Raw genomic sequence first — 14,404 nt, 5'->3', positions numbered from 1 at the left:
AAAAAAAAAAATCCCTCCACATTCATCACTAACGTAAATACAATTGCATCAAACAACAGTTTTTGTTACAGCCTATCACCTGCAACAACCCTTCTATACCGACGAGGAGCCTCCAATCTATTCTGCAGTGATCACCAGCAATAACAACAACAACAATGTCAAGGAACGTTTGGTCAATGCAATGCCAACGACTCCCCCTTCTTGGGTACAGGTCGACCCCAGCTACGATGAGGAAGACGGTACTGTGAACACATCGGGCTCCACAGCAATTTCCACGACAATTGAGGTTGAGGACGAGGAAACAACCCCCAGTTCATGGACTCCCGAGTAAGTACCTCTTGATTCATCATTTGATTAGTGATCATTTTGTAAAAAAAAAGAAAAAAAACGTAAAGCATCCCAGAGTGACGAGATACAGAGGGATCAGGGATCTTTAAAAAGCTCGATCCCCTGCGGAGTGCATCTGCCTTACGCCATATACCATTTCTATTTATGCATCTTGTGCCAAAAAACCCCCGAGGGGAAATCCCAAAGGGGGATGAGCGAAAACACGGTACCCACTTATAGTATGGTTCACTCACCTCAGAAAAACTATTACGCATGAAACTGGTTCATGAGTCACAGGGAGAATTGCATACGTGTTTTGTATCTTTATAATTATCCTAGGGTCCCTCGATGCACGTGGTGCCAAGTAAACATCTGTCCTTTACGCTTCAGTGTCTTAAACGTCTTCACAAGTGTCAAGCTTTATTATTTATTTCGCGGGGTTTATTTAGGGTTGTGGGGGGGTTTTTTATTTGAGGTCAAGGCCAGGATTATTTTCCATTGAACAAAATACATTTTAAACGATTCACTTGAAAGTGAAATCGATTTGTCAAGTTTTTTTTCATTCCATTCCATTTTATTCATTCATATATTGATTGATTAATTTATTTATTTAATCTAAATCTTGCTCGTCTCTACAAAATTGTTCATTCTAATGAGCAAAATAAATCACCTCATATGATTCTCAAAAAATTGATCAATTTTGAATTTAAATCGCCTAATCCCTTGCAATTTCTTCGTTCTATTTTCCAGGAACGTATCAGTGCAAGTGCCATCGAGACCGTTTCTGCAGTTCGCTCCGGAGCAAAGGGACAACGTTCTCAACGCTGTATTGGTTCGAGGTGATTGTGGGTCAAACTCGACCCCCCAAGACGCGACGCCAGAGCCCTCCCCAGAATCCCGAGAGGGAGCACGAGGAAATACGTATCGAGGGCCCAATGTTCAGATCAATCAGATGATCACGCTGAACATGGTGAAAAGTGATCACTAATTGAAATTCACGATGTGCCAAATTGTTGTTATTGTCTCGGTTTTCACGGTATCACAAGACTTGTTGCTCAATTGCCCTGTGAAAACTGAGAATCGGGGGGTGAATGGGGTATTTCTTAAGTATTTTTATGGTTGATGGACCATGCGAGTCTCAATGGACCATTAGTATTACTTCAGGAATGCTGATTAATACGGAAGAGTCTCTCTTCGTTCGCTCGAATTTTCTCGTTGCAATTTTCCTGGTAAATTAATTTCCAATCAAGAATATTTTGTTGAATATTTCGAGTTGAATACTCTCTATCAATTTGTATGATTCGTTTATGAAGACAAAGAAATAATCGAGAAGTTAGCCTTATGAAAATATATTGTTGCCATGAGAATTCATTAGGATGAATTCCCCTTGTGCATTTAGTCTGGAAAAGACAAGTTCAACCTAATCTTAGGGTCTACTTACTCATGCGACATCGAGACAACTCGATCTCCTTGTGATTCATTTTTTTTTACATAAATAATCATTTGTATAAATCGTTTCTCCAATTATTGTAGGAATCATAGTTTTTAAAGACTTTTCCTTCCTTTTTGCAATATTTGCAAGAGCAATTTCTTTTGAGATGTTCGATAGTGAAAGGTGAAATTGTACAGAATTTTTTTTTTGAAAATTGAAAATTATTTTAGAATATTTACATTCTTATTTAAGTTTTACAATTGAAAGCTATTTGGGTAATTGTGAGGACAGGTGGTCGGGCCTTCATGTGTAGAGCATCTAATTTTAATCGTTGGTGATAGTGGGGAAGGAAATAATTAACTGTGCATTGTTCAATTATTGATAATTACCCAGTGAAACAGAACTCCTACATCATTAGCATAATTTATCCACTAAGTGGAACAAATGATAACAAATGTCTGTTAATATCATAGTTGCATACTTACCTCATATCACCCAAACCTACAATAATTCCTTATTTATGATAACCCGAAGGATTAAGGAACATTCAATGGCTAGTCACGTGTCTCCAGTGAAATTAAAAATTTATTTAACAAAAAAAAACAATTACAATTAACTTATCATTGGGTTACTCGTTTAAAAAAATATAAAGTTATGAACATAATACTATTATTCTTATGGAGACATGACTTAAATTAAATTTTCAATGGAATACAAGTGCCGGGGGCTATGTCAGCTGCCTGGCTCTGTAATAAAACCATTAGGAGCTAGAGAATGAACAAAATCAATGAATAAAAAATACATTTTTCAACAGTGACTCGACACCTATTGCTTTACCCGAATAATCCATTGAGTAGGAAACTTGCATGACATCTTTTCAATGTTTTTATCGGTTGTTAATACTAGTGAGACGTTTCCTATCCGCAAACGACTGGTTTTCTGTTAATTATTGTGAAAAAGTTTTACTTAACAAAAAATACTGTAATTCATGCAAGTTTCCCATTGATGATGAATAATTAAATGTTTTGAGAATTCTCAAGTCATCGATTAATTCCTATCCTGTTCAGTGGCATTTGTATATTTCTTTAGGTGCATCTACCCAATCTCTACAAAAATATGGCATCCAAAGAGGATCGGACGCCTCGACTCAATTCCCGAGATCCAGTGACGGATGAATATTTTATACAATAAATTTTACAGGTCCAGCAAAAATGATTCATGGGCAGTGGCTCGGTATTCCTAATACTAGTATCATTTTAAAACCTTTGGAAGAAACGAAAACTAAACGAAAACAAGACTGACACGTCCCGGAGGATAACTGCTATATTTAATTTGGATATTTCTGCTCTGTAAATAAATTCTGTGCATGACTCTTCACGTGGTCGTGTTTTTTTTCAACGGGACGATGACTAAAGATCGCTCTCAGCGGCGCCATAGGAGCCTACGACGTACGCAACGACTGTGGCGTGATCCAACTTCCCAGGGACCATCGACATTTTGTCAAGCATCTTCTTCCTTCGTGATCGCTGCTCGAGTTTCGAGAGCTGCACCAGTTGACCGTCTTTAGATTGAGAGTAGTAGAGGTCTGCGTCCTCGAGAATTCGTCTTTTTGCAGCTGTTATTCGAACCTAAGGGTTGTGGAGATGATATTATTCACCGGTTCATTTCATTTATTCGTCTCTTTTATGACGCAATCGAGATTACGCATTTTATTTTTTCATTTCGAGGAATGAATGAAAATGCATGATGCATTACTTGTCCAAACGGTTGCAAGGGTTTCCTAATTCCTTATATTCTTTTAGAATAAACAATACGTGTCTAATATTTTTTTTCGTTGTATTCAATAAAAAAATGTGACGGAAAAATCCAATTGAAATTGCGCATCAAAATTAGATGAAAAATATGAAAGGAGGATTTTTTATTCCACAGAATAAATGAAAATTATTGTAATGTCTTCTAATTTTTCCCTAGTGTTTTCAAAATGAAAAACGCATATCTAACATTTGTATGCGTTATCTTTTCGTAGTTCTATGCAACAAATTATATTTCAACAGTGAAGTGGTGATACAGAATGAATAAATCATCTCCAAAATGCATTTAGAATAAAAATCTTTGTGTAAAAGTGCACTCACCGCAAAATCGAGCACGAGTTCGCACAATTTTTTGGCACTTTGACATGGCGGTCCGTCCCCAGAAACTCCCCTCCTCAAAAGATCCTCCATCCTGAGTAGAGTCAACTCATGTCGTTGATAAGCCTCAACAACAGGTAAATCATTTCCATCGGCATGGCCAGCTGAATTGGTCCTCCTGACGTGATCAGGTCTCTTGTAATTCTTGGTCTGTCTGCCATCGGACTTGGCGGACCGGGCCGAGGTGGGCCCACTTGGAAGAATGGCGAATTTCCCAACGACTGGATCGAAATTATCAGAAATTCCATCGCTCGTTAAGAACACAATGTCACCCTGCTCGACTTCCGTCATCGCTAGAGTGAGATTGTTCAATTCCGGATTGCAACCGTCCACTGGGCCCAACGCCCCGAGGGCATCACGCATGTCTCGCATGCAGTGAATGTCATGGGAGCCTCGAGTTATCTCTCGTACTCCAGTCTTTCTGGATTAACAAATGGAAATATTGAATCCATTAAATTATTTAATTATTATTTTTTATCCGTTTTTTGATACAATCCGTTTTTAAACATTTTCGTTGTAAAAAGAGGCCAGACAATGCTTAAATGGAATCTCTGATGCTTAAATATCAATATTAAAGAGGATTGCAGTGAAAAAAATCTGTCTAAAATACTTAAATCCCAACCTAAACAGAAAATCTGTCATTTGCCCCGCCCCACGTTTAAATCAAAAATAGCCACTCATCTAAAATCGTGCCGCGATGGCTGTCACCGTCACCCCAACAAGACCAAAAGAAACCCCCAAAAACCCAGAAACTTCCGACACAACAAAGACACTCGTGCATAAAAAACCTACTTGGAATAAACATAAGCGAGACTATCGCCAACATTGCAAGTGCAGGCAATGTATTTCTTAGGCCTGATGTTTGATCCCTGTGGATTTGGCAGTGGCAATACTGCGCACACAGTTAAAGTCGTAAGCATTCCCTGTTCTTGGAGAATCAAAGCGTGAGCTGCATGAAATGAGCATAACAGTGCGATGAATACGTCACGTGTTGTCGTAATACCGCTGTTTAATGGTGATGAAAATAGTGCTTTGTTGAGGTAGTCCATGCTACCGTGCACAGCTGAACGAGCTGCAATACTCGCTTTAGGACCTAAATTATAAGTTTATTATTCACCATTTGTTCTTCTCATTTAAAAAATCTGGTTATGCCTTTGAAGCTTCTTTTGAAACTGAGAAATTCTGCTAATCTATTGTAAAAACACGTTGATAAATTATTCTCACCCCAATTCACACCATCGGCAAGTGCTAATACAGCTGCATTTGGCCTGGCAGCAACGGCGAAACAGTCAGCAATAGGCTCGCCATTGGTAACATTATTTGTAGGATTTTTTTCGTACAGTGTTGTGGCTATTCCATAGGCCATATCGTGAGGTGAAAACCAGTCAGTTACTCCTGCTACTTCTGGACTGCTAACTGACCCTGAAAATATTCACTCTACTGTACTTGACTGATGTTTTAGCAAGTCTCAATGCAAAATAGATACTAGAATCGAAATAAAAATTGAATCTAGATGGCAAACTCAGTACATGCCAAGCAGAACTCAAGCATTTTCCATTTTCTTTCCACTTAAAAAAAAACCCTGTTCTAGCTAAGAAAAATTCCACAACAAATCCAAAGCCACGAACAGCTACATCAACTGAAATACCAATTGAAACAATAAATGCTGGATAAGAACATGCTGATAACAGATTGAGCACCTTGCTGGGCCTTTTTGAAGGGTGCTGGTGCACTCTTGGACTTCCTGAGTGGAATCATTTCATTGGCAAAATCGGAAGGAGGTGGTATGATATCATTATCAGAGTCAGCCTCATCCATATTATCGAGAGTGTCGTCAGAAGCTGTTCTCAGTACAATATCAATCTTATCCTCCTCGGAATTATCATTGAGACTGTCACTGGAGCCCTCGAGTGGATCCTCCTGACCAATGAAGAAGTCCCCTGGTGGAACGTTAGCATTGACGCAATTTGTATCGAATCTAACGCTCGCCCTGGCAGGCTCACTCATCACGTTGTTGGATAGATAGTCATTGTGAATGTGTTCATCCATAAATTTAACGCTGTAGTTTTTGTTAACTCCTGTTGTTTCGCTCATGTTCATCGTGTACTTGTTATCTGGCTCGTACAATTTTCCAGCTGCACGTATTTTAACTCCACTGTTGTCTATTGGACACAGTGATGTTTCTTTTGTGCGTATGACTAACCAACGATCATGCGCCACGGAAAATATACAATCCATCGAGGTGTTAACTGCGTAAGTCCAATTTGTGATTGATATTGTGTTGTTTTCGTGTTTTTACATGTTGAAAACAATTTATCAGAATTTTTAGGGTGAATTGCCTCAATTTCTAGGCAAATTATTCTCATTTTCAAGTGTAAAAAACAATTTCATCGACTGTCACGCATTTTTTTTTTAAATATGGAGTCCATACAATTGTTTTTATACGTTACAATGCCGTTTATATTTCAATCGAATTGTATTTTCACTCGGGACTATTGATTTTGTATAAAAATGGAGAGGTCAGATATATCCAGAGTTGGTAACAAGCCATAAATAAAAACGTCTGAAACTCGAGGGTATTGTCTTGTTCTGTTGAGTGTATCTATATTTGGAAAAACAGGTGAATAAAAAATCAGGGGAGAGCTCACCAGTCGTTTGTGGATCACTCTGCTCCAGTATGTCAATGTAATCAACATCTGGGTCACTGATACTCAAGTGTCTCTGCCTGAGGTTTACCGTTGTTAGGCCCCGATCAGGACCCGTTACAGCTGCAAATACCTCTTCATCGTTGTCTAGTTTACCCAGGGGTTTCGAGGGCAGTTCTTCCGGGGTTCTGCCATGAAGAATGACAGGTCCCTCGGTTTTCTGATCCAATCTGAAGACAAAGTCACAAAATTAATGAATTCACCAATTAGCTGTCAATATTTACATTGATTTTTGCCTCACCCATTCAAATATCTCGTGATGAAGCATCCCCCAAGAATATCAGCAGGCGGTGACCTTGGTGGATGGAGTGAGCCTTCCCCATGCCCAATACTCTCAACAGCTGCTGTCAAATTGCTAATCGAGAGCTGGCGCATGAAGCCCACCACCTTCTTCCTCAAACTTGGCATTTCGTTCAATTCCTCTGTCGATTACCAGTCTGGATAATTTTTGATAATTCTCCTCGACTTTTTCATCTCCTGACATCACTCTATTGCTACCCAGACTCGATGAATCACATCTTTATCATAATAATCTAAAAAAATCAGAGATAAAACTCACACGAGAAGACTTGTTCGAATATTCAATTCAAAAAAATATCTCGGGTTATTGAACATGAAATCATTCCATCATCTTTCCCCATGAATTGGATAATGACTCCAATGAAGAGCATCGCAAAGCCCGAGATTCACTTCAATCGTTCAATTTATCTCACTGTTATAAATTTTCAACTGTTGCAATTTCATGAATAATTTTATACGAATCTCCATGGCAGCATGAGAGAAAATCGTCTTACGAATGACTTTAATTTCAATAATATTAAAAAATATGTAAAGCAACAGAAATGGAATCACATGCAGATCGTAATCCCCTCAACGAAGTGTTTTATCTCTAATCAAGGCACATGTGACGCACTATTCAAATGCAAACCCTTCAATTACTTCAAAATGCAGCCACTTGAGTTATCTTTTATGATTTCACCAGTGACATCTTTTAAAATTAAACTGTTGAACCACATCAATGCAATTAAATAGTCTGAGAGATGTATTTCCTGATAATCTACCCAAAATTCAAACAAATACACGAGCAAAGCCACGAATGAAGCCCCTCATCAGATACGTTATCATCAAGCCCACTTGAGCCTCAGTAAATACTGATGACTCCCGCCAATCAATAAACTCCAATACCACTGACAAACCCAGGAAATCCAACACTTCCCACCCGTCCCACAGACATTTTCAATCGCAGGAATATCAACTGAAGCTTGTCCCCCCCAATAAACCCTCAAGAAATGCAGCTGCAACAGCAATTGCATTAATTCCCATCACCAAACAAAGAATTATCTTTCTCCCACATAACAAATTAATCAGTGACCTTGATCAAATTTCCCATGATTTTTGTTATTTACCTGCTGTCGAGAGACTTCAGAACTCCTGGAATGCAACTGACTGTTTCATGTGTGGCATTTCAATTACAGTACACCCGCGAAGAGTATTTTTTATTCCCTTTATGTGCCCCTTGTGTTTGTGATGAATACTAAGGTGTGCAGGCACTTGCAGCCATGTTTGATAAACTGTCAAACCCATAACCTCAAAATTTCTGGGTGGTTTTTTCCATAGACAGACCGCTCACGATAATTCAGGAAACTGCAGTGTTGCGAGTGCATTTGACGGGTGATTTGAAAAATCGAAATGTACCGCTGCAAAATTTGATGGAGAATAATTAGGCAATGTTTATAATTATTCGTTATATTTCGTTTAAAGCCACTTTTGTTAATTGTTCAATCACTCAAATTAATTAAAAAATTAATATTGGGAATTAAATCCCCAATATGAAATGGTTTTTGAGATGTCTTTTTAATCCGTTCATCAACGAAATAATTTCCCATTTATTCAAAAAATTTTATTCAAAGCTATATCATCTTGACAATAAGGTAATCCAACCAGGAAAATTAGTTGTGTCGAGCGAAGACGAACGAGTATTCGATAAAAAAATACATATTTCTACTTCCAACAGGCTCTGAATGCCATTTGCATGCACAATCAAAGAATCATTGAATGATAAAATAAACTCATGGGTATGAAAGCTTTATTAAGTCGATAACTTAGGAAGTAATTATGATATTAATTAAAATAAGTGGAGCTATTCATGTTGTTCGCTACTGTCGAATTTTAGCCTTGAGGTCCCGACAACCTATGTCGAGGAGTTCGATTTTCTTCCCGAAGTGTCTCTCCATGTCCTGGCAAATAGCCGCTGCCTGGGGGGAGTCGACGAGGTTTACGGCGATTCCTTTCTTTCCAAATCTACCTGTTCTACCGATCCTGTGGAGGTACGTCTCGTGGTCTGCTTTCCGTTGTTGATCAATGGGGAGATCGAAATTTACGACGAGAGACACCTGATCCACGTCAATGCCTAGAGAAAAATGCATTAATGAGAGAAAATGAATTGCTCAATGTACCAATTGTGAGAAACAACTGGGCTAATTACCTCGAGCTAACACATTAGTTGTCACCAGAACAGTGACACAGCCCTCCTTGAAGAGATCCAGAACTCTGATTCGATCCTCGACAGTCATATCCCCAGACAATACAGCCACTGTGAATCCCTCATCGACCATTTTCTCAGCCAGCCACGAAGCAGTCCTCCTCGTGTGACAGAAAATGATGGCCTGTCCTGTGAGATTCGTGTAGATCGTGGTGATGGCGTCGTATTTGGCTTCCATGTCCTGGCAGTTGACGTAGAACTGCTTGATGTTGTCTAAACATTCTTCCTCCTTCAGCAGTCTGATGATCATGGGAGCGTCGACAATGATCTCAGCAAAGTCCATCACTGCTTTTTCATACGTCGCCGAGAAGAACATTATCTGACATGTCTTGGGTAACATCTTGTGAATCCTGATGCACTGGTCCTGATGACCCTGTGTGGCAATCATCACGTCGGCCTCGTCGAGAACAAAAACTGTGATTTTGTTGAGATCGAAGAATCGAAATTTGAGGGACCAGTCCAGGGCTTTGCCAGGGGTGCCGATGATTATGTGGTCCGTGATCTTCTCACCTCTTGCCACTGGAAAAAACCAATGCATTCAATTAATTCTGTTCTGTAATTTTGTCGTGAAATGATGAAATGCGATAAAATAAAAAAAAATCTCTTTTGTAACTGATGAAATTTCCAAGAACAAGTATCTCTGGCATTCTCCCATGAACCCACTCATTCCCAAGTTTTTTCCCTATCCAGCCTCACAATAAATTAAACAATTCACTTACTCTGTTCTCCCCTCACAGCATACTTGATCTTGATCTCAGGACAGTGCTTGGACATCTTGGCAGCTACCTCCCCAGTCTGAATAGCCAACTCATAAGTAGGTGATAAACAGAGCACCTGGGGATAAGGTTTCGACGTGTCGACCCTGCTCAGCATGGCCAGCACGAAGGCAGCTGTTTTCCCAGTGCCAGACTGGGACTGGGCGATCATATTCCCTGGTGAATAAACATTTTTTTGTTCAATCACGCTCTCATCCAACGACACATTAAATATTCACAATATTTATTATATATTTAAAAAAACAGGTACATTAAAAAACTTGATGAAAAATATATTTCCTTCAAGTAAACTTTGGTGACATAGTTGTTCTCGATTTTAAACAGTATATTTTTAAATGGTATCCTAGATTGTGCTTGTTTTATATCTTTCCCAAGGTTAGACTGCATTTAATATCATTTAGTTTTCGAGATAGTTACCATCAGTGTGAGAAAACGCCGTTTTATCATCAAATCAGTGATATTTGTAATTACCTGGTGGATCAGCCAGCAAAGTTGGCAGGGCCATTTCCTGGATCTTCGAGGGCTTCATGAACCCCATGTCGTAGACCCCCATCAGAAGCTTCGGCTGGAGTTTCAGCTCCTCGAACGATTTCACACTGTACAGGGGTGAGTGTGGGTTCTTACGCTGGATTTCCAGCTCCTGTTTGGACTCGACGAGAGACTTGTGGAGGAGTTTCTTGAGGAGGGACTCTTCTGCTGCTGTCGGGGCTTTTTCAGTGTCGGAGGCATCAACTCCATTGGTTTCAGGGGGTGTGCTGTTTTGTTTGATGGTCAAGTTTGTGACCTGGTGGGAAGATTGATTTTTTTTATGAAGGTGATGTCAGGGTTTATTCATCGATATTTGGAGAATTTAAAACGTCTCATTGTTAATAAAAATTGACTATGTAATAGTCTCCAAAACCTGACCCTCAACTGACAACACTAATCAGAAAATATTTTTATCAGAAAAAAAATGATGAAAATCAAGTTTCTAAATGTCTTTGGAGCAGGTTAAGTCGATCCTTCACAGGAAAATTGTCAAGATACTCACGCTAGACGCCAATAGGTCTCCCTCCTCTGCAAGTTTACCCCAGTCAACTTTCTCCGTTGTCATTTCAAACACCTGATTCAAGACTATTGTTAAAAATTCGATTTTTTACGACTTGTTTGGGTAAAATAAATTTATTGCGAGCGAGAATCTCCACTTTTTTATGGGTTAGACAGCTGCGGGGAGTACTAATCACGTCGGCAGGGGTCCCTGCCGGTATTTTCGCTCCAAAAAACTTGGGGGAGTAGCTCGTCTAATGAGTTGTGATCAGCACTAAAAACCTGTGATGTCTATCTGAGATTGTTTAAACGAACCCCCCTTCCCAAAAAACACTGGCCGGTGTGTCGGATGCATTAATTTAGCATTAATTATGTGATAAATAGATTCCTCGTAGATGTAAATCTGAGCAAGATGATGGGAATCAAATGTTTGCTTTTTATCGCCATCATCCAGGTGAATTTATCAAGCTCGGAGGCCGCTTACAATGACTCGTTCGATGAGGAATTGTTCCTGAAGCCGCTGGCATCAGGGCATGTCTACGCCTATTTTCAATTTACCACTCTGTGGAGAGTATCTAGGAATTCTAAACGATGTGAGTTAATTTTCGTAATTAATCCAACTGTTTGTTGAGTATTCAACCATTCCAATCATCAAATTTGTCAATTAAATTGCGTAAGAATTTTTTTATAAAGATCATATGAATATTCAGCATCATTCAAATTATTTTAATTATTTTAAGCTTAAAAAAATACATTTAAAATGACAAAAAGTCGTTAAATTTCACTTGACCCTTGAAGATGATTCGTTTCCTCAATTTTTCCCAGTGCAGCATACCCACCTGTTCCCTCGAGGGCTGACTGTCTTAATTGACAGGCACCACGTGCAGGAGCTGCACATCAGTCTCACTGAGGGACTCTGGAAGTACAGGAAATGGGGGTATCCAGTGGTGGATGCAGGACCTGGGGCTGAGATTTACGCCTGGTTTCAGGAGGAAGTGCAGGAGTAAGAACCATATTCATTTATTTTTCATCCTGAAATTTTCTCCCTAAACATGATGGTTTCAGATGTACTTGAAGAATAATAAATACAGGAGTTTTAATGAAATAAAATTAAACATTGGTTTTCTCATGTGAAACCAATGGGTTGAAAAGAAAATGTCAACATACTTTTTTTAGTCCTCGAAATTCTCTTGAAAAAGTCTTTCTGTTAGTAAAAAGTATCTCTTAAGGTTTGTTCTGAACTCCCTAGTCTGAAACCTCAAACCAATAATCCCCATTCACATCTAGTGTCGACAAGGAATGGAAGGCCCTGACGAATGCCCTCTCCGGTCTCCTCTGTGCCTCCTTGAACTTCGTGGACTCCTCCAACAGCATGTCCCCAGAGTTCAGCTTCCGGCCACAGGGCGTCCTCGAGAGGCTCCCGAACTCCAGCCACTTGCGGTACTCATCCCTACCGAGGGAGATCGTCTGCACTGAGAACCTCACGCCCTTCAAGAAGCTCCTGCCCTGTGACTCGAAAAGAGGCCTGGCAACCCTCCTCAACTCTGCGTACATTCACAACACCAATTACCATTCCATTGGGATTCACTTCCGCACTGTCTGTGGGAATGCAGCCTGCACAGTGTCTTCTCTAGAGTTGAGACAGTCCCTTTCCCTGGTTTATGACACGATGGCTGAGGGCAATCAGGACTGGTCCCTGAGGAAATTGTTTGGAATGGGGCTGACGGGAGTCTGCCCTCTGGCAACACTGAGCAACATCTATGTTGATACTTCCACGAATAATAGTATTCACACGTACAGACTGACACCGAGCCCCAGTGCCACGATCCTGAGCCTTCGAGGGGGACAGAGAACTGAAATTGCTGTTTATGATAACAGGGCTTTCAGCACTCAAGGGGCTTTCAATATTGCTGCTGTGCACAGTAAAGCCAGAACTGGAGGCGTGGAGTTTCCCTCGATTTTGTCTGCTAATCGATATGTTATTGGTAATTATTAATTAACAAGAGTACAGTTACTCTTGAAATTTCACGTATTTTTGAATTTGTTTTTTCGTGTTTCTGTTCCGATTTTTTTTTATTATCCATGATTACTCCTCGTCAATAACTGGTGCCATAATCGAAAAAATAAGACTGCTTTTTCACGTTTCAGAGTATGGCCAAGAAAAAGCAACTCTGATAACAAAATTACACAACAATCATTGGCAGGCTATCGACGTTGTGTTGTTGGAGAACATTCCCTGGTACTTATCAGTGTACTTACATTCCATGAAGATTGAACGTAATGGGGAAAATGTCAAGCCTCGTAAGTGACAAAATTATTTCAACACTGCAATCGGTTTGTTTTTGTTCCAAAATTCAATAAATTTCGAGTTGCAAAAAAAATTTTTTTCAGTGACCCTGAGGTATTCCCCTGGAAGGGAGAGACTCCAGCCTTACTACCTCGAGTTAATTCTGCGTCTTCCCCCACATTCTGTCACAAAATTCTCCATTGAGATCGATTATTTGTTCCTGAAGTGGCAGGAGTATCCACCTGACGCTAATCATGGATTTTATATGGGCCCTGCCGTCATCACTGCTTCTCTTCCTACTGCTAGAAATTACACTGGATTGCCTGTTGATGGAAGCACGATAACCTCTAGGTAATTATTAAAAACCAAATGAAATTAATAAAATAAAATAATTTAAAATCGTTTCCAATTGGATGAAAATACAATTGCACACAATTTTTTATTTTTTGTTATTTTTTGCAAGTGAGAAAATTCTCTGCAAAAAATGATTTCTCTGAGAGGATTAAAAATTTAACAATAATTCCTATCGAAGACTTCATTCCTGTTGATTACCTAATTATCAAGGCGATAAGTTGTCTCATAAGAAAATGTCATTCATTGAATGACTGCATTTAATAATTTTCTATCCAACAGTTTCAATGCATCGAGGCCTGGATACCTCGTCCAACTTCGCACAGAGACCATAGTGATCACTCTGCCAACCCCAGACTTCAGCATGCCATACAACGTGATTTGCCTGGCATGCACAGCAGTTGCTCTTGCATTTGGCCCCCTCCACAACATTTCAACCAAGAGACTCGTCCTGAAGGACATCAAGGAAGGCTTCATGACGACATTGGTGTCTGCCAGTAAGAAGAAACTTTCGTCAATCCTCTCTTCCTCGAAGCAAAAGGGCAAGAAGGAGGAGAAGGTGGATTAATTCAATTCAATCATTGTGATTTAATGGAATAAAACTTGAAGTTGGTCAAGAATTTTTAAAACTTTGGATGAATCAAGAATGATCAATTCCCAATGTTATTGAGGCATTTGTTGAGTCATAATTTCTGCAACATTCATTGATTAAAAACACTCAGGTATTTTGAATTGTCCTCTCTTTTTTAATTTTTTTCTCATTTTTTAA

The 14,404-nt window shown here is 39.5% G+C and overlaps 4 protein-coding genes across 5 annotated transcripts in view; 2 read left to right on the top strand and 2 right to left on the bottom strand.

The window, feature by feature from the left end:
- The window catches only part of LOC107045455, an 8,943-nt gene extending 6,371 nt beyond the window's left edge, over positions 1-2,572 (top strand). The window contains exons 7-8 of one of the 2 annotated variants that reach the window (XM_015267752.2): positions 72-327; positions 1,078-2,572. In XM_015267752.2, coding sequence (XP_015123238.1) covers positions 72-327; positions 1,078-1,315 — 494 coding nt within the window. In that variant the 3' untranslated portion in view covers positions 1,316-2,572. Of the gene's footprint in view, positions 1-59; positions 328-1,077 lie in introns of both variants that reach the window. The other variant, XM_015267751.2, reaches the window with a different exon arrangement.
- On the bottom strand, positions 2,327-8,216 carry LOC107045452 (PP2C-like domain-containing protein CG9801). The gene is made up of 8 exons (XM_015267748.2): positions 8,060-8,216; positions 6,895-7,186; positions 6,597-6,823; positions 5,649-6,197; positions 5,173-5,370; positions 4,741-5,041; positions 3,892-4,369; positions 2,327-3,387 (listed from the first exon to the last, which is right to left on the bottom strand). The coding sequence occupies exons 2-8, from the start codon at positions 7,059-7,061 to the stop codon at positions 3,169-3,171; spliced, it is 2,139 nt and encodes a 712-aa protein (XP_015123234.1). The 5' UTR covers positions 7,062-7,186; positions 8,060-8,216; the 3' UTR covers positions 2,327-3,168.
- Positions 8,217-8,531: 315 nt separating this feature from the next.
- LOC107045454 (DEAD-box helicase Dbp80) lies at positions 8,532-11,272 on the bottom strand. Its single transcript, XM_015267750.2, has 5 exons — positions 11,002-11,272; positions 10,443-10,755; positions 9,915-10,127; positions 9,139-9,714; positions 8,532-9,063 (listed from the first exon to the last, which is right to left on the bottom strand). Exons 1-5 carry the CDS (start codon positions 11,062-11,064, stop codon positions 8,810-8,812), a joined length of 1,419 nt encoding a protein of 472 aa, XP_015123236.1. The 5' UTR covers positions 11,065-11,272; the 3' UTR covers positions 8,532-8,809.
- On the top strand, positions 11,203-14,367 carry LOC107045453 (GPI transamidase component PIG-T). The gene is made up of 6 exons (XM_015267749.2): positions 11,203-11,590; positions 11,823-12,000; positions 12,285-12,982; positions 13,146-13,298; positions 13,389-13,635; positions 13,918-14,367. Exons 1-6 carry the CDS (start codon positions 11,410-11,412, stop codon positions 14,201-14,203), a joined length of 1,743 nt encoding a protein of 580 aa, XP_015123235.1. The 5' UTR covers positions 11,203-11,409; the 3' UTR covers positions 14,204-14,367.
- The last annotated feature ends 37 nt before the right edge of the window (positions 14,368-14,404 follow it).

The sequence above is a fragment of the Diachasma alloeum genome, unplaced genomic scaffold (genome assembly GCF_001412515.2).
Source record: "Diachasma alloeum isolate Michigan unplaced genomic scaffold, Dall2.0 Dall_scaffold_00937, whole genome shotgun sequence".
NCBI lineage: Eukaryota > Metazoa > Arthropoda > Insecta > Hymenoptera > Braconidae > Diachasma > Diachasma alloeum.
The sequence above is the reverse complement of the archived record's forward strand: the minus strand, read 5'-3'. Positions and strand labels throughout refer to the sequence as shown.

Coding starts and splice junctions, on each gene's coding strand:
- LOC107045452 (XM_015267748.2), bottom strand. CDS start 7,061: ATGCCAAGTTTGAGGAAGAAGGTGGTGGGCTTCATGCGCCAGCTCTCG. Junction 6,824..6,894: donor ATCACGAGATATTTGAATGG/GTGAGGCAAAAA, acceptor CTTTGTCTTCAG/ATTGGATCAGAAAACCGAGG. Junction 5,042..5,172: donor TGCCGATGGTGTGAATTGGG/GTGAGAATAATT, acceptor CTTATAATTTAG/GTCCTAAAGCGAGTATTGCA.
- LOC107045454 (XM_015267750.2), bottom strand. CDS start 11,064: ATGACAACGGAGAAAGTTGACTGGGGTAAACTTGCAGAGGAGGGAGAC. Junction 10,756..11,001: donor GAGACCTATTGGCGTCTAGC/GTGAGTATCTTG, acceptor TCTTCCCACCAG/GTCACAAACTTGACCATCAA. Junction 9,715..9,914: donor TGCTGTGAGGGGAGAACAGA/GTAAGTGAATTG, acceptor GGTTTTTTCCAG/TGGCAAGAGGTGAGAAGATC.
- LOC107045453 (XM_015267749.2), top strand. CDS start 11,410: ATGATGGGAATCAAATGTTTGCTTTTTATCGCCATCATCCAGGTGAAT. Junction 12,983..13,145: donor TGCTAATCGATATGTTATTG/GTAATTATTAAT, acceptor TTCACGTTTCAG/AGTATGGCCAAGAAAAAGCA. Junction 13,636..13,917: donor GGAAGCACGATAACCTCTAG/GTAATTATTAAA, acceptor TCTATCCAACAG/TTTCAATGCATCGAGGCCTG.